General features: G+C 37.8%; 1 protein-coding gene and 1 pseudogene across 1 annotated transcript; both read left to right on the top strand.

The window, feature by feature from the left end:
• The first annotated feature begins 11,033 nt into the window (after positions 1-11,033).
• Positions 11,034-11,957, top strand: LOC136175232 (olfactory receptor 8J3-like; annotated as a pseudogene).
• Positions 11,958-18,003: 6,046 nt separating this feature from the next.
• On the top strand, positions 18,004-18,936 carry LOC136175561 (olfactory receptor 8J3-like). Its single transcript, XM_065945828.1, has one exon. It carries the CDS (start codon positions 18,004-18,006, stop codon positions 18,934-18,936), a length of 933 nt encoding a protein of 310 aa, XP_065801900.1.
• Positions 18,937-22,773: the final 3,837 nt, after the last annotated feature.

The following is a 22,773-nucleotide window of genomic DNA, read 5'->3' as shown; positions in this document are numbered from 1 at the left end:
GATATTGTATAATTATACCACCATTGAAACAATGAATTTTTGCTCACTGAGATTATATCATAGTTTTGTTTCTGCAATATTAACTAAAATGAAAAATTCATCTTTCACACACATACACAAAAAACGTGAAGGAAAGCTGAGTACAGAATCACCCAAACTTTAAATGATGATTCTTTTTGAGAATACAGTGATATAACACCAATTTTCTCAAGAAAATTTCCATTAACTCTGGCAATATATTCAATACAGTAGAGGTGAATATATATATATATATATATATATATATATATATACATAATATATAACCAATGCTATAATGATATATATTTAGATAAATCATCTATGTACAATAAAATTAATCTGACAATATTTTACTCAAGAAGTTTTCAGAAAGAAGACTTCAGTTTGAAGAGATAGTGCATAAATAGTATCAAGACATTAAGAACTGCAGACCCCTAAATTTCTGGTTTGATAGGACAAGGCTTTCTGTAATATTCTCAAGGAGAAAACGAAACCCAGGAAGAAAGAGAATGCTAATTTACTGGGATGCCTTTAGTTCAAGTAACCCAAAATAAGATATCTGAAAGAAATTTACTTAAAAAAAAAAAAGGCCTTATAATTTTGTAATAAGATAAATTTCTAAGTACATGGAGAAAATTTATATATATATATAATTACTCCTCCTTAGTCATAAACATTGTTGCTAATTTAAAGATAATTTCCTTCTCTTTTAGCCTTCCTATTACTAATTAGTGCTCATAAGAAGACTGAAAATGCCTAGAGTATGATCAGGAATGACATTTTTCAATACTACAAGTTCAAGTTTTATAGCCTTATTTGAGGTAACATTCATTTGCAGTTTCTGGTAGCATGGGGTAACTACTGCAAATGATGAGCAATCTTTTTTTCAGATAATAAGGTACCTCTCACCAATCTATGTATTTGAAGAATCAATATGAATATGGATACAAAAGGCCTGAGATCCTAATAAAATCCAAATTCCCTACTTTGGCACATTATCTTCTGCCAGAAATGCTGTAACACTGCTTAACTTATTCTTAAAATTTTACTCCTCCCTTCCAATTTCTACCCCTTCCAATCATACAATTTCTATCTTTTCCAATCATATAATTCATTATCTTTATAACAGCAAGAATAATCTTTTTTTAATTTAAATCTGACCTTATTATCCACCTACATTAAAATCTATCAGTTTTACAATTTACTAGAAAAAAAATCTAGCACTTATTGTGACCTTAATTATCTGATTTTGTGGATTTTATTTTCAGATTTCCAATGTATCCTGGTATAAAGTAGTAAGATAAGAAAAATAATATGAACTTGATTGTGGATTGTATTGAAAATGAAGCTAAAGATACTTGCTCTAAAAAGAAAAGCTGAGAATGCATGAATTAATAAATCAAAAAGTTGTGATCCTGCCATTTGCCTACCAGCAATCTGAGAATCATGGCACAGCAACCATTAAGGATAACAGTCAAGGACTGTGTTAAAGACCCAGGGAAGTCTAGACCCAAGAAAGAAAAAGGGGATGGTTAGGATGGCAAAGTATTACAGAAATTGCCAAATACTTCAATGTGGAACCTTGAATAAGAAAATTAGAGGATAAATAGAATGTTTGCGAACTAAAATAGTTGTTTTTTGAAATGTAATTTTACAATTTAAGATAAAATATATAACCAGTGAGGCATTAGGCTTCAGCAGAAATACAGGAGCTGATATAACTTGGAAGTTTTTGTTTGGGCTGATAATTGATATGTTTGCCAAGGGAGACAATGGAGAGACTGACAATTGCAGACAAAACATTAAACATTGTAAGCATGCCTTGGAGAAGACAAGACCAAAAAAAGAGAGGCATGGTGGGGACAGGGGGAACACAGAAGCAATATTTTGTAGCTCAGTATCTGAGGGCAAAAAAAAGCTAGAATCTCAAAATAATGGGTTGTCTGCAGTGTAAAATGATGAAGGTTGATTAAGGAACATATTAGAAATTTTTCTTAGAACCCTTAACAAATAATTTTTAAATAAATGAAAAAGATATAGTATACCTATCAAGGTTGACATTTTCTTAAGTACCTGTAAGACTAATCACATCAAATGTGTCCCAGACTTAAATATTAATTTGCCTGAATGTTGTATAAATGTCTCATAAGTACCTAAAACTTAATATGTTCAATATATCACTTTGATCGCTTCATTTTAAATCATATCTTTTAATATTTAAAAAATATCATGGGCAATGACCTAACTGTGAAAAGATCACAAAAGTCTTTCCTGTTCCTTCAGTTCAGTTCAGTTCAGTCATTCAGTCATGTCCGACTGTTTGTGACCCCATGGACTACAGCACGCCAGGCCTCCCTGTCCATCACCAACTCCCAGAGTTTACCCAAACTCATGTCCATAGAGTCAGTGATGCCATACAATGATCTCATCCTCTGTTGTCCCCTACTCCTCTTGCCTTCAATCTTTCCCAGCAACAGGGTCTTTTCCAATGAGTCAATTTATCCCATCAGGTGGCCAGAATATTGGAGCTTCAGTTTCAGCACCAGTCCTTCCAATGAATATTCAGGACTGATTTCCTTTAAGATGGGCTGGTTGGATCTCCTTACAGTCCAAGGAACTCGCAAGAGTGTTCTCCAAATCCACAGTTCAAAAACATCAATTCTTTGGCACTCAGCTTTCTTTATAGTCCAACTCTCTTATCCATACATGACCACTGGAAAAAACCATAGCCTTGACTAGACGGAACTTTGTTGGCAAAGTAATGTCCCTGGTTTTTAATATGCTGTCTAGGTCGGTCATAATTTTCCTTCCAAGGAGTAAGTGTCTTTTAATTTCATGGCTGTTGTCACCATCTGCAGTGATTTTGGAACTCAAAAAAATAAAGTCAGCCACTGTTTCCCCATCTATTTGCCATGAAGTGATGGGATCAGATGCCATGATCTTCTCTGAATGTTGAGCTTTAAGCCAACTTTTTCACTCTCCTCTGACTTTATCAAGAGACCCTTTAGTTCTTCTTCACTTTTTGCCATTAGGGTGGTGTCATCTGCATATCTGAGGCCATTGATATTTCTCCTGGCAATCATGGTTCCAGCTTCATCCAGCCCAGCGTTTCTCATGATGTACACCGCATATAAGTTAAATAAGCAGGGTGACAATATACAGCCTTGACGTCCTCCTTTTCCTATTTGGAACCAGTCTGTTGTTCCATGCCCAGTTCTAACTGTTGCTTTCTGACCTGCATACAGATTTCTCAAGAGGCAGGTCAGGTGGCCTGGTATTAGAATCTCTTGAAGAATTTTCCAGTTTGTTGTGATTCACACAGTAAAAGGCTTTGGCATAGGCAATAAAGCAGAAGTAAATATTTTTCTGGAACTCTCTTGCTTTTTTGATGATCCAGGGGATGTTAGCAATTTGATCTCTGATTTCTGTTCTTTTCTAAAACCGGCTTGAACATCTGGAAGTACACGGTTCAGGTACTGTTGAACTTTCCAGCTGCAGCACTGGAGCGGCGGTTGCATAGCATGGAGCAGCCGTGAGGACATACCCCACATCCAAGGTCTGAGAAACTCCAGCAAGATGGTAGAAGGGGCAAATTCACGTTTAGAATCGAACTGCGTTACCTCCAGAGACACTCAGAGGGCTCTTGTGTGCACTAGGACCCAGAGACCCCACAGAGACTGAGACAGAATGGTGTTTGAGCATCTCCTGCGGAGGTCCAGGTCAGCAGCGGTCTGCCGCGGGGGCAGGGGCTCTGGGTGCAGCAGACTTGGGTATGGCACAGCCCTCTTGGAGGAGGTCGCCAGTAACCCTATCAGGGAGCTGCCAGAACTCACACAGGACTGGGAAACAGACTCCTGGAGGCACAAACAGAACTTTGTGCACCAGGACCCAGGAGAAAGGGGCAGTGACCCCACAAGGGACTGACCCAGACTTGCCTGGGAGAGCCCAGGGGTCTCCGGCAGAGGCGTGGCTCGGCGGAGGCCGGCTGCAGGGCTGGGGGCGCTGAGTGTAGCAGAGTGTGCATGGGACCTTTTGAAGGAGGTCACCATTATCTTCTTTACCTACACCACAGTTTGGCCCCAGATAAAGAGCAGTGAGGGAACACAGCTCTACCCACCAACAGAAAATTGGATTAAAGATTTACTGAGCACGGCCCCACCCATCAGAACAAGACCCAGTTTCCCCCTCAGTCATTCTCTCCCATCAGGAAGCTTCCATAAACCTCTTATCCTTCCCCATCAGAGGGCAGACAGGCTGAAAACCACAGTCACAGAAAACTAACCAATCTAATCACATGCACAACAACCTTGCCTAACAATGAAAATATGAACCATGCCCTTTAGGGCCACCCAAGACGGATGGGTCATGGTGGAGGGTTCTGACAAAATGTGGTCCACTGAAGAAGGGAATGGCAGACTGCTTCAGTATTCTTGCCTTGAGAACCCCATGAACAGTATGAAAAGGCAAAAATGTAGGACATTGAAAGACGAACTCCCCAAGTCGGTAGGTGCCCAATATGCTACTGGAGATCAGTGGAGAAATAACTCCAGAAAGAGTGAAGAGATGGAGCCAAAGCAAAAACAATATCCAATTGTGGATGTGACAAGTGGTGGAAGCAAAGCCTGATGCTGTAAAGAGTAATATTGCATAGGAACCTGGAATGTTAGGTCCATGAATCAAGGCAAATTGGAAGTGGTCAAACAGGCGATGGCAAGAATGAACATTGACGTTTTAGGAATCAGTGAACTAAAATCGTCTGGAATGGGGGAATTTAACTCAGATGACCATTATATCTACTACTGTGGGCAAGAATCCCTTAGAAGAAATGGAGCAGCCATCATAGTCAAGAAAAGAGCCTGAAATGCAGTACCTGGATGCAATCTCAAAGACGACAAAATGACCTCTGTTCATTTCTAAGGCAAACCACTCAATATCAAGGAGTCCAAATCTATGCGTTCTATGAAGACCTACAAGAGCTTTTATAACTAACATGAAAAAAAGATGTTCTTTTCATTATAGGGGACTGGAATGCAAAAGTAGGAAGTCAAGAAACATCTGGAGTAACAGGCAAATTTGGCCTTGGAGTACAGAATGAAGCAGGGCAAAGGCTAATAATGTTTTTCCAAGAGAATGCACTGGTCATAGCAAACATCCTCTTCCAACAACCCAAGAGAAGACTCTACACATGGACATCACCAGATGGTCAACAACAAAATCAGGCTGATTATATTCTTTGCGGCCAAAGATGGAGAAGCTCTATAGAGTTAGCAAAAGCAAGACCGGGAGCTGACTGTGGCTTAGATCATTAACTCCTTATTGCCAAATTCAGACTTAAATTTAAGAAAGTAGGGAATACCACTAGACCATTCATGTATGATCTAAATCAAATCCCTTTCCTGTTCCTAATGTAACACAAATTATGTCACAGATATTATCATTTTTCTTCTTTCAATTGTTCAATTTACCTCTTCTCTATATTTCCAAGTTTTCTACTTTGGTTCCCTTGTTACGCACCTACCCAACACCCTATCAGTGTTTTACAATTTACTTAGAAAATATCTAAATATTTATTATGACTTACATTATCTGACTTACTAATACTCACTATTAATCAGTCATTCTGGCCTTAAAGGAAAACTAGCCTCTATTAAGTTCCCATGAAACAAACAAACAAAAACAAAAGAAGATTTTCTATCTCAGGACAGCATCTTTAGGAAATACACTCTTTCTTATAATCCTGAATGTATTTCTTAAAGATTTCTTGAATCCTGGGATATTCTTCCTGTGATTTATTCAGTACTTGATTGCTTCTTATTTTTTAGGTTTTAGTTGAAATTTCACCCTCAGAATGGAATTCTCTTAACAACATCTAAGAAGTAAATCTCCCAGGTTATCTTGATCCATCATTTTTGTGTAATTTACTTATGGTATTTACAGCAATCTACAGTTATCTTGTTTAAGTGTTTTATTCTAGCCCTTTGTTTCTTTCTCATTATTGCAATAGTAGGTCCAGAGGTAAGGGGCAAAAAAAGTAACTGAAACTTTACTATCTCGTGGAGCAAGTAGGAAACCGATAAGATTATATTGTTGCTGTTCAGTCGCTAAGTTGTATCCAGCTCTTTGTGACCCCATGAACCACAGCATGCCAGGCTTCCCTCTCCTTCACCATCTCCCAGAATTAGATTAAACTCATGTCCATTGAGTCGCTGATGCCATCCAACTATCTCATCCTCTGTCACTCCCTCCTCCTCCTTCCCTCAGTCTTTCCCAGCATCGGGTTCTTAAACAATGAGTCAGCTCTTTGCATCAGGTGGACAAAGTATTGGAGTTTCAGCATCAGCCCTTCCAATGATAATTCAGAGTTGATTTTTAAGATCAACTGGTTTGATCTACTTGCTGTCCAAGGGACTCTTACAAGTCTTCTCCAGCACCACAGTTTGAAAGTTTCAATTCTTGGATGTTCAGCCTTCTCATATGACTCAAAGTAGTTAAGAAGAAGAATGATTTGGAGTCAGAAATGCCTAATATCATATACTCAAAACTGTTTGGTGTTATTACTGCCTTATTTCTTCAATTGTTTTTATATCACTGCTTCATTTTTTATTTCATTGCAGAATTTTTTTTTAACATGTTGTGTTTTTTTTTGTTTTTTGTTTTTTTTTAATTTTTCAGTGGGTTTTGTCATACATTGATGTGAATCAGCCATAGAGTTACACGAATTCCCCATCCCGGTCTCCCATCCCACCTCCCTCTCCACCCGATTCCTCTGGATCTTCCCAGCCCAACAGGCCCGAGCACTTGACTCATGCCTCCCACCTGGGCTGGTGGTCTGCTTCACCACAGATAATATACATGCTGTTCTCTCGAAACATCCCACCCTCCCCTTCTCCCACAGAGTCCAAAAGTCTGTTCTGTACTTCTGCGTCTCTTCTTCTGCCCTGCATATAGGGCCATCGTTACCATCTTTCTAAATTCCGTATATATGTGTTAGTATACTGTAATGTTCTTTATCTTTCTGGCTTACTTCACTCTGTATAATGGGCTCCAGTTTCATCCATCTCATTAAAACTGATTCAAACGAATTCTTTTTAACGGCTGAGTAATATTCCATGGTGTATATGTACCACAGCTTCCTTATCCATTCATCTGCTGATGGGCATCTAGGTTGCTTCCATGTCCTGGCTATTATAAACAGTGCTGCGATGAACATTGGGGTGCACGTGTCTCTTTCAGATCTGGACTCCTCAGTGTGTATGCCCAGAAGTGGCATTGCTGGGTCATATGGTAGTTCTATTTCCAGTTTTTTAAGAAATCTCCACACTGTTTTCCATAGTGGCTGTACTAGTTTGCATTCCCACCAACAGTGTAAGAGGGTTCCCTTTTCTCCACACCCTCTCCAGCATTTATTGCTTGTAGACTTTTGGATAGCAGCCATCCTGACTGACGTGTAATGGTACCTCATTGTGGTTTTGATTTGCATTTCTCTGATAATGAGTGATGTTGAGCATCTTTTCATGTGTTTGTTAGCCATCTGTATGTCTTCTTTGGAGAAATGTCTGTTTAGTTCTTTGGCCCATTTTTTGATTGGGTCATTTATTTTTCTGGAATTGAGCTTCAGGAGTTGCTTGTATATTTTTGAGATTAATCCTTTGTCTGTTTCCTCATTTGCTATTATTTTCTCCCAATCTGAGGGCTGTCTTTCCACTTTACTTATAGTTTCCTTTGTTGTGCAAAAGCTTTTTAGTTTCATTAGGTCCCATTTGTTTATTTTTGCTTTTATTTCCAATATTCTGGGAGGTGGGTCATAGAAGGTCTTGCTGTGATTTATGTCAGAGAGTGTTTTGCCTATGTTCTCCTCTAGGAGTTTTATAGTTTCTGGTCTTACATTTAGATCTTTAATCCATTTTGAGTTGATTTGTGTGTATGGTGTTAGAAAGTGTTCTAGTTTCATTCTTTTACAAGTGGTTGACCAGTTTTCCCAGCACCACTTGTTAAAGAGATTGTCTTTTTTCCATTGTATATCCTTGCCTCCTTTGTGAAAGATAAGGTGTCCATAGGTTCGTGGATTTATCTCTGGGCTTTCTATTCTGTTCCATTGATCTATATTTCTGTCTTTGTGCCAGTACCATACTGTCTTGATGACTGTGGCTTTGTAGTAGAGTCTGAAGTCAGGCAGGTTGATTCCTCCAGTTCCATTCTTCTTTCTCAAGATTACTTTGGCTATTCGAGGTTTTTTGTATTTCCATACAAATTGTGAAATTATTTGTTCTAGTTCTGTGAAAAATACCGTTGGTAACTTGATAGGGATTGCATTGAATCTATAGATTGCTTTGGGTAGAATAGCCATTTTGACAATATTGATTCTTCCAATCCATGAACACGGTATGTTTCTCCATCTGTTTGTGTCCTCTTAGATTTCTTTCATCAATGTTTTATAGTTTTCTGTGTATAGGTCTTGTGTTTCTTTAGGTAGATATACTCCTAAGTATTTTATTCTTTTTGTTGCAATGGTGAATGGTATTGTTTCCTTAATTTCTCTTTCTGTTTTTTCATTGTTAGTATATAGGAATGCAAGCGATTTCTGTGTGTTAATTTTATATCCTGCAACTTTACTATATTCATTGATTATCTCTAGTAATTTTCTGGAAGAGTCTTTAGGTTTTTCTATGTAGAGGATCATGTCATCTGCAAACAGCGAGAGTTTCACTTCTTCTTTTCCTATCTGGATTCCTTTTACGTCTTTTTCTGCTCTGATTGCTGTGGCCAAAACTTCCAACACTATGTAGATTTTTTTTTTTTTAAATCTTCTTTAGGAGAAGAATTATCAATAACTCTGGTCTTTTACTGGTCAGGCATTTATGATACATATCTTTTAAAAATCACTTTACTGAGTTATGTTTGAGATAGAAGAGCTGTATGTGGTTAATGTATAAAATTTGATGAATTTGAAGATAAGTATATATTAGTGATGCAGTTACCAAAAATCTATGCCATTAACATATCCACCATTCCCAAAAGTATCATCCTGCCCATTTTATTATTATGATTATTTTATACATATGCAAAAAGATAATTAACTTTGTTAAAGGGTAGATCTTATATTAAATGATGAAATAGTGTTAATTCTCTGGATCTAAATTGTACTTTTTCATATAAGAGACTGTGATAGAATACTTAAGATCATTTAAGTATTAATGATCATTAAAGATCATTAAGTATTAATATTGAGATCATTTAAAAGTGAGAAGGGACTATAATTGGCTTAGTTAGTAACAGGAAGCCATCCTTCAAGCAGATATTTCTAGGAAAATATATTATAATTCCATGCTGATTCTTTGGCAACTATAGGCAATGTAATTCTCAGAGAAGCCTAATGAAAATAAAATGTTTAGTGTTATTACAGCAATGAAAATTATCAAAAGTGTAAAAATGACAGAATTTGCAATCTTAGTCTACATTGAATAAATGTTAGTACAAGGATGGAATAAAGAAAAGAGGGCAGAATAGTGATTGGATCAATGGTACCGTGGTGAAGAATCCACCTGCCAATGCAGGAGACGTTGGTTTGATCCATGGATCAGAAAGATCCTCTGGAGGAGGAAATAGCAACCCACTCTAGTATTGTTGCCTGCAAAATTGGAGGGAGAGAGGAGCCTGACAATTTACAGTCCATGGGGTCACAAAAAAAGAGTTGGACATGATTTAGCAACTAAATAATATTTTTAAATGACTAGATTATGCATTATTCAGAAGAAGCAAATATTTTCAAATTAGAGATCACAAGAAACATTCAGCTCAGTTCAGTTCAGTCGCTCAGTCGTGGCCGACTCTTTGCAACCCCATGAATCGCAGCACACTAGGCCTCCCTGTCCATCACCAACTCCGAGAGCTTACTCAAACTCATGCCCATCGAGTCAGTGATGCCATCCAGCCATCTCATCCCCTGTCATCCCCTTCTCCTCCTGCCCCCAATCCCTCCCAGCATCATGGACTTTTCCAATGAGTCAACCCTTCACATGAGGTGGCCAAAGTATTGGAGTTTCAGCTTCAGCATCAGTCCTTCCAATGAACACCCAGGACTGATCTCCTTTAGGATGGACTGGTTGAATCTCCTTGCAGTCCAAGGGACTCTCAAGAGTCTTCTCCAACACCACAGTTCAAAAGCATCAAGTTTTTGGTGCTCAGATTTCTTTATAGTCCAACTCTCACATCCATACATGGCCACTGGAAAAACGATAGCCTTGACTAAACGGACCTTTGTTGGCAATGTAATGTCTCTGCTTTTTAATATGCTATCTAGGTTGGTCATAACTTTCCTTCCAAGGAGTAAGCGTCTTTTAATGTCATGGCTGCAGTCACCATCTGCAGTGATTTTGGAGCCCCCCAAAATAAAGTCTGACACTGTTTCCACGGTTTCCCCATCTATTTACCATGAAGGGATGGGGACAGATGCCATGATCTTCGTTTTCTGAATGTTGCACTTTAAGCCAACTTTTTCACTCTCCTCTTCCACTTTCATCAAGAGGCTCTTTAGTTCCTCTTCACTTTCTGCCATAAGGGTGGTGTCCTCTGCATACCTGAGGTGATTGATCCGTCTCCCGGCCATCTTGATTCCAACTTGTACTTCCTCCAGAACACCGGAAGCACACAATTACTCAGGAGTTTCTCACACTCAGCGCAGAAGATATCGATATGATGCCATGATATGAATCATGGCTTTAAATATTTTCAAGCTAATAAGATATCCATAACTTAATAAAATTCATTGGATTGGATCTTTGGAATATTCATAATGTTGGATCAGCTATTCAATTTGCCACACTCAAATATTCTCTTTAATAGATGATTTCAAATTTGATTTAATAGACCTAGAAACATGAGTTCAATAAATTCTTCGCGGAAATCTCATCCAAGGGGTGCTTTTGCCATCTATTGACAGTCCTAGAAAATAACTCCTTAATTTCTAACCAAGTCTCTTTTTTTCCCATATAGATGACTTTCCAAACTCATACATGGCTAATGGAAATTTCACTCAAGTCACTGAGTTTTTTCTCACAGGAATCTCAGAAAGTCTGGACCTTCAGATCCCACTCTTCTTTGTCTTCCTGGTCATCTATGGACTGACCGTGACAGGCAACCTAAGCATCATCACCCTCACCAGTGTGGACTCTCGACTTCAGACCCCCATGTATTTCTTTCTCAGGCACTTGGCCATCGTCAATCTTGGCAATTCAACTGTCATTGCTCCTAAAATGCTGATCAACTTTTTAGTAAAAAAGCTTACCACCTCATTCTATGAATGTGATGCCCAACTAGGAGGGTTCTTCGTTTTCACTGTAGCTGAAATTTTCATGTTAGCTGTGATGGCCTATGACCGCTATGTGGCCATTTGTAACCCCCTGCTCTACATGGCGGTGGTGTCTCAACAGGTCTGCTTTCTGCTAGTTTCCCTCACATACCTCTATGGCTTTTCCACAGCTATTGTAGTTTCATGTTGTATATTTTCTATGTCTTATTGTTCTTGCAATGTAATCAATCATTTTTACTGTGACACTGTCCCTCTGATAGCTTTGTCTTGCTCTGATACTTCATTACCAGAAACAGTAGTATTCATATCTGCATCTACAAACTTGATGTTTTCCATAACTGTAGTTGTAGCATCCTATTTCAACATCATTTTGTCCATTCTAAGGATACGTTCATCAGAAGGAAGGAAAAGAGCCTTCTCCACATGAGCTTCACATATGACCGCTGTATCAGTCTTCTATGGAACTCTGTTTTTTATGTATTTGCAGCCTCGAAATAACCACTCACTGGATTTTGACAAAATGGCCTCTGTGTTTTATACACTGGTGACTCCCATGCTGAATCCCATGATTTACAGCCTGAGGAACAAAGACGTGAAGGCTGCCTTGAGGAAATTTCTGACCAATTAGTAATGTAGTGTTAGAACTCTATAGGTCACTGAAGAGATGGTTAAGATAGGATGCCACTTTGTGGAATATAGTCTGAACAACATTAGAAGCTAAAGGAATGGATGATTTTCCCATTTTGCAATTTCTGTTTTGAGAAAAGGTTCTAGTCCACACCTTTCAAACAGAGCTCTTGAATACAAGCCCTTTTTTCTAATCTAAAAAGTGAAAAATTTGAGACAACAGCCACAGAAATATTGGGGATGAATTGGAAAAAGAGCTAGTGAAAGTCAGATTCATATTATTTGTACAAAATCTGTGCAAGTCACTGGTCTCGAGGCACATAGGTATGGAGATTTCAGTTTCCCAGGAAAGATTGTGTGTGTGTGTGTGTGTGCGCTCACATGCTCAGTCATGTCTGACACTTTGAGACCCCATGGACTGTAGCCTGCCAGGCTCCTCTGTCCAGTGAATTTTCCAGGCAAGAATGTTTAAATGGGTTGTCATTTCTTCCTCCAGGAGATCTTCCTGACCCAGGGATAATACTCACGTCTCCTGTGTCTCCTGCAGGTGGATTCTTTACCACTGAACCACCCAGGAATCCCAGAGAAGGCTAAAAGTATAAAGAAATATTTATGTAACCACTCATGAGACAGAGTTTGTAGTTTGACATACCTTGTTAATTTTTTCTAAAATAGAAAAAGAAAAGAACAAATAAAATCAACTCTCTTAAGATTATAACAATATTTAGAAGTCTTCATAGTAAAATGCCCCCAGGTCTAACATAGACTCCAAGACCCTGGAACATCAAAGTTATCAAGAAAATAAATGTAATCCTCGAAATGACAACAGAGAGTGATTCCGTGTTCTCCTGCTCGCTTCTGTCTTCAGTGTCAGTCTGTGCTCCTTAGGTTGGGATATTTTCAGCTTTATGTCCTCTCCTACCCACTTTGTCTTCTTCATCCCAATCTGTTTTGTACACATGGAACTGTTTGGTGGGAGAGACTGTTCTGCCCTCTTTAGTGGTAGCAAAACTCTTCTTTGTAAAACTGCAAGATCATGGGTCAAAAGTGCTAAACAGAAAATAAAAAAAAAAATAAAACTTCTCAAATTAAATTTGAAAAAGTAATTTTATCTATCACACTTATAAAAATTCTAAAAATAAACAAGAAGAAAAATCTCAATTAAAATGAATAAAATTTAGACATTTAAGATGGAGATATATGAATGAACAAGTATATAGAAAAGTATTCAGTATTATTAATCATCAAGTAAATGAAATGCAAACTCATAATACTATGTTTTCTCCCGGTTTCAATTTATAAATCTTTTTTTTTTTTTTTAATTTTGACTTCAAATATTGACAAGTATGTGGGGATAGTATGGATTCTCATACATGGTTTTAAGTAATGAAAATGCAACAGTTAGTTTAGAAATCTGCAGTTTGTTATAAAGTTAAATATATAGTTATCTATGTTCCAGTAATTTCCCTCATAGATCTATTACTAGGGAAATTAATACATCTACACACATGCATGCTAAGTCACTTCAGTTGCACCCAACTCTTTGCGACACTATGGACTCCTCTCTTCATTGAATTCTCCAGGGAAGAATACTGGAGAGGGTTGCATGCCCTCTTCCAGAGGATCTTTCCAACCCAGGGATGGAAACTGCATCTCATCTCTTATGTCTCCTTCATTGGCAGGCAAGTTCTTTATCCCCTGGGAAGTCCACATATATGCACATACACAGTTATATAGACTTATTACAACAAGCCAAAATTCAAATACCCATCAACAAGAGGATGGTTAAAGATGGGATATACGCATGTAGTCAATTATTGAACCTAGGTCTCCCGCATTCCAGGCGGATTCTCTACCATCTGATCTACCAGGGAAGCCCCTTGTATAAATGCAGCACAGATAAATTTCAACATTGGTTCCCTGGTGGCTCAGAGGTTAAAGCGTCTGCCTGCAATGTGGGAGACCTGGGTTCGATCCCTGGGTCGGGAAGATTCCCTGGAGAAGGAAATGGCAACCCACTCCAGTAATCTTGGCTGGAGAATCCCATGGACAGAGGAGCCTGGCGGGCTACAGTCCACGGAGTCGCAAAGAGTCAGACATGACCGAGTGACTTCAGTTTCAGTTTATGCTGAGTGATAGACTGCTTATTTGAGACTGTTTATTGTGTGATTCCACTTATATGAAATTCAGAAACAGGGAAAATAAGGTTATAGCTGCAGTAAGTGGAAGCTGGAGGATGTTGTTCAGCATTATAATGGGGATAGCCTACGCTGTAGGGATATTTGGGGGCATTTAAAATATCAGGGATCATTTTTGGTGTTGATAACTTTCTATATCTTGATTTAGGTATTAGGAACAAATGGCACATTTACTAAAGCATACCCGTTTTTACATTTTAGATCCATCTTTAACTATATATGAATTCCCCTCAGTTCTGCATGAGGAAGTAATAGAGGAAGAGAGCACGGGTAAATGTTATGAGAGGGAATATATTACCTTCTGTTATATTTTAATGTCTATGAAGTTGTGCTGAACATTATGCAAGAATGATGAGATAGCTCAGAAAACACTACCAGTTAGACTATTATCATTGTAACACATTGTACTGCAAGAATTATGTGTCTGTCATATTAAAAGTCTATGTGTGTATCACTCAAAGATGAGGTTTTAATTTCAAATCTTCTAGTCACCAGTTACATGTTTTTGATCAAATGATAGAGTTTGTCTTAGATTTGTGTCCTCTGAATGTGGGGATAGTAATATCTGTACCATATAGGTCGATATATGTTTAATCCAGGGCCTACTACTTATTTTACTGCAAAAAGAAAAAAAAAAACAACAAAAAAACTCTATGCAGTGATGATGATTCATTTACACTTTTACCATGACTTTGCAAACTGTTCCAGTTTTGCTGAAATAGAACTCATACAGTAATGCTTTTAATGTTATTTAAATCACTGACTCTGTAAGTACTTTATGGCATGTAGGTCTCCATGGACCCTACACATCATTTATGCTGCTTTCTTCCTTTCCTTAAATTATCCCTTACAATTTTTCCACTAGAGAATATGCAAGATATCCTGGAGAATTAGCAGGCACCACAGGCAATTTCTTTTTAAATCTCTCAGATGATTTAAATTCCTTACTACTTCCTCAGGGACATTGCAAAGAAAGAGGAAAGCATATATTCTCCCTGCCCAAAGAAACATCAGGAGAACATAAGAGCAGAAAATCCAGCTCTTCATAAAGGTGAGCATATAAAAAATATTGATTTTGATAACAACTCGGGTGTTGGTAATTTCCCTTGATTCTTAGATTCTGACTAAGGACACTTTGAAGGTCACTGACTGCTTATCCTTTACACCACAAAAATTTAATTATTTCCTTTAATCGATGGTTTCCCCGGAATAAGATGATAGTTTGAAAGGCATTAATCATATGACTTGACTATATGTCATATATTGTTTGATTTGTGAAAGTCAAAAGTGGTATTTGGATATTGCAAGTGAAGAAGTTGTTACAGGTACCTGAAAATAATCATCACCAATTTAATCTAAGAGAATCCATTTATGTTAGGATTTCCAGATAAAATACAGGAAATTTAAATTTAAATTTCATATCAACAGCAAATACTTTTTAGTATTTGTTTAATATAATATTTGTTTTTTATAAATATACCCAATGTAATATTTGAAAAATAATAATTAAACTATGTATTATTCATGAAACATTGTACACACCTAAAATAATTTTATTTAGATCAATATTGACTCTGAAGTGAAGTGAAGTGAAAGCTGTTCAGTCATGTCCAGCTCTTTGTGACCCATGGACTATACAGTCCATGGAGTTCTCCAGGACAGAATATTGTGGGCGTAACAGAGTGGGGAGCTGTTCCCTTCTCCAGGGATCTTCCCAACCCAGGGATTGAACCCAAGTCTCCCACATTGCAGGGGAAGTCTCTACCAGCTGAACCACCAGGGAAGCCCCCAAATAATTTTAATATATGGATATGCATATTCTTCAGTATGAAAATAACTCCCATGCATAAACTTCGATAATTTTTACTCGTTTGTTTTTCTTGTTGGTTTCTTAGCACTTGCTTATTTGTTTTTCACGAAAGATTTTACAAACTTAGTAGATTATACTGGTAAAAAGTATAATGATTTGTTAAGAGTTATGAGAAAGTGATGAACCCCACATGACTCCTAACTGCTATCACCAAGACTGAAGGTTGAAAAATCAGTCTTCCCACTGCATACTTTTTGTATTCTGTCTACTCTAAATATTAGTCCTCAATGGAAGGATATAAAATGTTGCACTAGGATATTAAAAAATAACTAGAGATATTTTTTTTCCCAAATAAGAAGAATCGGAAGGATATCCCTATCTATTTAGGATACTGAAGCAATTTTTTTGGATAAATAACCAGAAGTTGTAAGTTGAATCACATGGGGAATTGCTGATCAACAAATATAGTTTCATTTACATAAGATTGAATAAGATATAGAGATCCACTCTACAGTATAGTAACTCTAATGAACAATACTGTACAGTTGACCCATAAATCATTTAATGGGGCAGATCACATGCTACATATTCTTAAAGCAGAAAATTAAAACAAAAATTAAAAAAGAATGGGCAAGGTAAAAGAACCTGGAATTTCAGAAAGAGATAATTACTGACACTGAAAATGGAGATACCATCAGTAAGCATTAGAATAATCCTAGCACAGCTGAGGACTTCAGAGTTGTGGGACTGATACTAGTAATCTGAGCCCCTTTGCTTAATCCAGTGTGTCTCTTTGTACGATGAAACCCATGACAACAGACGAGGCAATACCTGGTCCTTATCTGTGCGTGAGGAAGGAGCCTGAAAGCGGAGTGGGACTCAGTAGAGAAACAGCCATTTCCTTCTCCAGGGGATCTTCCAGGGATTGAAACTGGGTCTCCTGCATTGCAGGCAGATTCTTTACCACCTGGGCCACCACAGAAGCCTAGAGAAACAGCAGAAAATACTGTCTAGGAAAGAGGAATAGAACTGGCTCAGCAACCTTCACTGTTGCCTTTCTTTCTCAACACCACTCCTTGGATTGGACTAGATTCCTGGTTTGATAAATCAGAACCTCTGCAGCATAAGAGAAAATAACAGCTAAGAATAAAAGGTTTTTATTCTAGGCTGTGTACTCTTAGTTCAACTGGTGCTTTTGAATGTCAGTAGGGAAACAGAAAGATTGAGATGAGAATTTAGAGTTCAAAAAGCCTGGTCCAATGTGATATTAATAGAAAAAATGATATGTATCTGATTGTGGAATGCATTGAAAACAAGGCTAAAGCTTTTATCAGTTATTCTAAAAATATCTCAGACTACATGCTACCTAAAAGTTTTAATGACTGCTATCTGCCTATCAGCAAATATGAATCACAACGTGGAGATCAGAAAGATACAATAGTCTATGAGAGTGTTAATACAAGCTTGATCTCAGGAGGTAGGTGAGGGGAAGCTTAGGATGGCAAATATCATGAAAATTGGCAAAAAAAAAAAAAAAAAAAACACAATGTGGAACTCTGACAGAGAAAATTAGAGGATGGATACAATGCGCTTTACAGTGGTTGCTTTTTAACATTTTATTTTTTCCATTTAGGAAAACTATATGGGCTTCCCTCATAGCTCAGTTGGTACAGAATCTGTCTGCAATGCAAGAGACCTGGGTTCAATTCCTCGGTTGGGAAGATCCCCTGGAGAAGGAAATGGCAATCCACTCCAGTGTTCTTGCCTGGAAAATCCCATGGACAGAGGAGCCTGGGGGCTACAGTCCACGGGTCACAAGGAGTCAGACATGACCGAGTGACTAAACCGCCACATAAGCTGGAGTATACTAGATTTCAGCATAAGTAGAGGAGCTGATGTGGTTTGGAAACATGATTTCAGGAAACCCCACCCCAGGAATTGTCCTTGTCATCTAATGACAATCCAAGAAAATAATTACTTGGAAGTTTGTAACCACATTTTCTTTTCTTCCCCAAATAGATTAATTTCCAAACAGTTACATGGCTCATGGAAATTTCACCAGAGTCACTGAGTTTATTCTCACAGGAGTTTCAGAACGTCCAGACCTCCAGATCCCACTCTTCTTTGTCTTCCTGGTCATCTATGGGCTGACCGTGACAGGCAACCTAAGCATCATCACCCTCACCAGTGTGGACTCTCGACTTCAGACCCCCATGTATTTCTTCCTCAGGCACTTGGCCATCGTCAATCTTGGCAACTCAACTGTCATTGCTCCTAAAATGCTGATCAACTTCTTAGTAAAGAAGCACACCACCTCCTACTATGAGTGTGCCATTCAGCTAGGGGGGTTCTTGGTTTTCATCGTCGCTGAGGTGCTCGTGTTGGCTGTGATGGCCTATGACCGCTATGTGGCCATCTGTAACCCCCTGCTCTACATGGCGGTGGTGTCTCGGAGGATCTGCTTTCTGCTGGTCTCCCTCACATACCTCTATGGCTTTTCCACATCGATTGTGACTTCCTTTTCTGTATTCTCAATGGCTTATTGCTCTCTCAATGTAATCAATCATTTTTACTGTGATATTGTCCCTCTCTTAGCCCTGTCCTGCTCTGATACATCCTTCCCAGAAACAGTAGTATTCATATCTGCATCTACAAACTTGATGTTTTCCATAACTGTAGTTGTAGCATCTTATTTCAACATCATTTTGTCCATTCTAAGGATACGTTCATCAGAAGGAAGGAAAAGAGCCTTCTCCACATGCGCTTCACATATGACGGCAGTGTCAGTCTTCTATGGAACTCTGCTTTTCATGTATCTACAACCTCGAAATAACCATTCATTAGAAACTGATAAAATGGCCTCAGTGTTTTATACACTGGTGATTCCCATGCTGAACCCCATGATCTATAGCCTGAGGAACAAGGATGTGAAGGCTGCCTTGAAGAGATTTCTGACAAATTCGTGCTGTTGATATCTTTTTGAACTCTACACATCAATGAAGAGATGCTTAAGATAGGCTGCCATTGTGTGGAGGAGATATTTACAGCAATTAGAAGCCAAAATAATGGGTTATTTTCTCATTTTGCAATTTCTCTTTTGAGGAAAGTTTCTAGTTTGCACCAATCAAATAGAAATCTTGAATACAACCCAGGTTTTATGATCTAAAGAATAAAAATATTTGAGTCAATAGTCACAGAATTTGGGGGTTGAATTGAAGGGAAAAAAGAGCCAATGAAAGTCAGATCCTTATTCTTTGGATGAATTTTCCAGTTCACTTATCCTGATGCATGTGGGGGACAATTCTAGTACCCCAGACAAGGCTAAAATATGAACTAGTATTTATGAAATCACCCATGAGGTAGAGTCTGTAGTTTAACACAAACTTTGTTAATTCTGAAAAAGAAAAAGAACAAATAAAATCAACTCACTTAAGAAGATGAAAATATTCAGATGCCTTCAGAGCAGAGTGTCACCATGTCCAAAATAGACTCCAGATTTCCTAACACACCAGCATATGCAATACAACAAAATTAGAGTAATGTTTGAAGTGATAGGGCTTCCCTGGTGGCTCAGATGGTAAAGAATCTGCCTGCAATGTGAGAGATCTGAGTTTTGATTCCTGGGTTGGGAAGATCCCCTGGAGGAGGGCAGAGCAAACGACTCCAGTATTCTTGGGGCTTCCCTCGTGTCTTAGAGGGTAAAGCGTCTGCCTGCATTGCGGGAGACCTGGGTTCGATCTCTGGGTTGGGAAGATCCCCTGGAGAAGGAAATGGCAACCCACTCCAGTCCTCTTGCCTGAAGAATCCCAAGGATGGAGGATCCTGTTGGGCATTAGTCCACGGGGTCGCAAAGAGTCGGACACGACTGAGCGACTTCGCTTTCTTTTCTTTCTTTCTTTTGAAGTGATAACAGAGAGATTCTCAGATTTCCTGCTTCCTTTCCTGTCTTCAGAATGTTCCTCTACGTGCCTTAGCTTGCAGTTTTATCAGTTTTATGGCCTCTCCTACCTACTTCATCTCCTGCATCCCAAACTGCTTTGTTTGGAACTTTTTGGGGGAGAGGGTTTCTGCCCTTCCTGCTGGCCACACAGCTCTGCTTTGCATCACTGTAGCAACTTGAGACAGAACTAAACAGAAACATCAGAAGCAAGAGAGTCTAGGGGGAAAAAAAATCTGAAAAAGTAGTTTTATCTAGCAAACTTTTAGTATTCAAACAATCAATAAAAAGAAGAAAACAACTAAAATGGGCAAATTTTAGAACTGTAAGATGTGGGTATATGAATAGCAAAATACATAGAAAGTGTCCACTTTCACTAGCCACCAAGTAAATGAAAATTCAACTCGCAATGGATTATTTTATCCCAATTCCATTTATAAGTTATTTTTAAAATGTTTGCATCAAATATTGCCAAGGAGATGAGGCAAATTGAATCCCCATACATGGCTTTTGGTAATGTAAAATGTTACCATAAGTTCAGAAAGCTAGCAGGTTCTTATAATGTTAAAAATGCAGCTGCTTATGTTACAGTAATTGCCTCTTAGATCTATAACTAGTAAAAAATAATACATAGATACACACATATGCTTTTATAAGGGTGTTTATACAAGATATTTTATAATAAACCCAAACTCAAATATCTATTGGTAGAAGAACTAGTAAGATGGGATATATGTATGCAGAGGACTGTTATGCATCCATATAAACCCAGCACAGCTGAATTTCAAAATAATTAAGCTGAGTGCAAGATACAGCTAAGAATATTTATTGCGTGGTTTCACTTATGTGAAATTCAGAAACAGGGAAAATGAGAGTAGGGATAGAAACCAGAGCAGCATTTGCTGTAGGTGAGAGCGTGCTGTTTGGGAAGTTAAGTTCTGAGGGAAATTGCCTTTATGATGGGAGGAGCCAAGAAGCGGGGGTTGTAAAGTATCAGGGAAATGTCTGTGGTGTTGAAATGTATTAGGTATTAGGAACAAATGGCACATTTTCCAAATTTACCCGTTTGTACAATTTAACACCTTCTTTTACTGAACGCAAATTTTCCTCAATTCTAAAGCAAAAGGAATTCATAGAAGAAGAGAACATAGGTTAAACGTTATGAGAAGGGAATATATTTCCATATATTAGATTTTATTTTCTATAAGGTTATGTGAACATTATGCAAAAGTGGTAAATCTCAGCTCAGGAAACACTATGATTTAGAGAACTATTATTGCAACACATTGCATCACAATAATTGCTATGTGTTTTTCATATGAAAAGAAAATGCATATATTTCATTCATTTAAAGACAGGCTTTAATTTCAAATCTTCTAGTCATCAATTACACACCTTTGGTCAAATCACATGGTTTATCTGAGTGCAGCGTCCTCTGAACTTGGGAATAGTAATATCCTCCTCACATAGGTTAAATGGTATATTTTTAATGCAGCACTCATGACATATTTTTACTGGAATAATAAATAGAAAAAAAAATATGCAATGGTAGTGATTAATTTGCAATTTTATCATGACTATTGAAACTTCCAATTTTGCAGAAATAAAGCACTTTAGTCTTTTTCATTGTTATTCTGACCATTGACTCTGTGTCAGTAATTGAATACTTTTATGTCGTGCGGGTCTCCATGGAACTGTAAAGATCATTATGCTGTTTTCTTCCTTTCTTTAAATTATTCATTACAACTTTTCACTAGAGAATAGGCAGGATATCCTGGAGGATAGGCAGGCACCCAGGCAATCTTTTTTAAATCTCTCAGGAGATTTAAGCAAAATCATTTGAATAAGTCACATGCTATTGATACTTCCTCAGGAAATATCACAAAGAGAGAGGAAAAGCATAAATTCTCTCTACTCAAAGCAAAGTCAGAGAAATATGAGAAGAGAAAATCCAATTCTTCATTAACGTGAGTAGACAGAAATTGTTGATTTTGATTATCACCTTGATTGGTAATTTCCTTTGCTTCTTAGATTCTGACTATGAACACTTTTATGGACACTGACGGATATTCTTTAACCACAAAAATTCCATTATTATTATTTTCTGTTGTTGTTAACTTGTTTCCCTGGAATACTGTGGTAGTGTCAGGGCATTACCAATGAACCGACTAGATGTCGTATATCTATTTTATTTATGAAAGCTGAAAGTTAGATTTGGGTATTTTTAGTGCAGAGGGAGTTAGATATATCTGAAAAAATCATGAGAAATCTAATCTATTAAAATCCAGGAAGGTTAGAATGTCCAGATAAAATATAAGATGTTCAGTTGCATTTAAATTTCAGATCAATGACAAATACTTTTTAGTGCCTGTCTCATAAAATATTTGAATTTTCTATAAATATATCCAATGCAATATTTGAAAAAATACTTTAAGATATGTATTACCCATGAAGCATTTTATAAACTGAAAATAATCTTAATATAAGGATATGTATATTCTTCTATATGAGAATCAATTCCCACACATGAACTTGGAGAATTTTCAGTTGTTTGTTTTCCCTAAGGGTTGCTTGCTACTTGGTTTTTTGTTGTTGTTGTTGTTGTGTTCAGGTAAGACTTTACTAACTGATTGAGTAAACTAGTAAATGCATAGAATACTTTTTTAAGAGTTAAGGAGAAAGCCACGGACCTCAAGTAGTTCCTCACTCTTACCACCAGGTCTGAAGACTGAAATATCAGTTACATCTTTGCATACTTTTTGTATCCTGTGTGCTCTAATGGTTGGCCCTAAACAGAAGCATATAAATGTTGCATCAGAATGGTCAGAAATGACCAAAGATATCCTTCGCAAAAAAAGAAGAATGGGCAGAG

This window comes from Muntiacus reevesi, chromosome 9 (assembly GCF_963930625.1).
Source record: "Muntiacus reevesi chromosome 9, mMunRee1.1, whole genome shotgun sequence".
Lineage (NCBI taxonomy): Eukaryota > Metazoa > Chordata > Mammalia > Artiodactyla > Cervidae > Muntiacus > Muntiacus reevesi.
The sequence above is the reverse complement of the archived record's forward strand: the minus strand, read 5'-3'. Positions and strand labels throughout refer to the sequence as shown.

Coding starts and splice junctions, on each gene's coding strand:
- LOC136175561 (XM_065945828.1), top strand. CDS start 18,004: ATGGCTCATGGAAATTTCACCAGAGTCACTGAGTTTATTCTCACAGGA.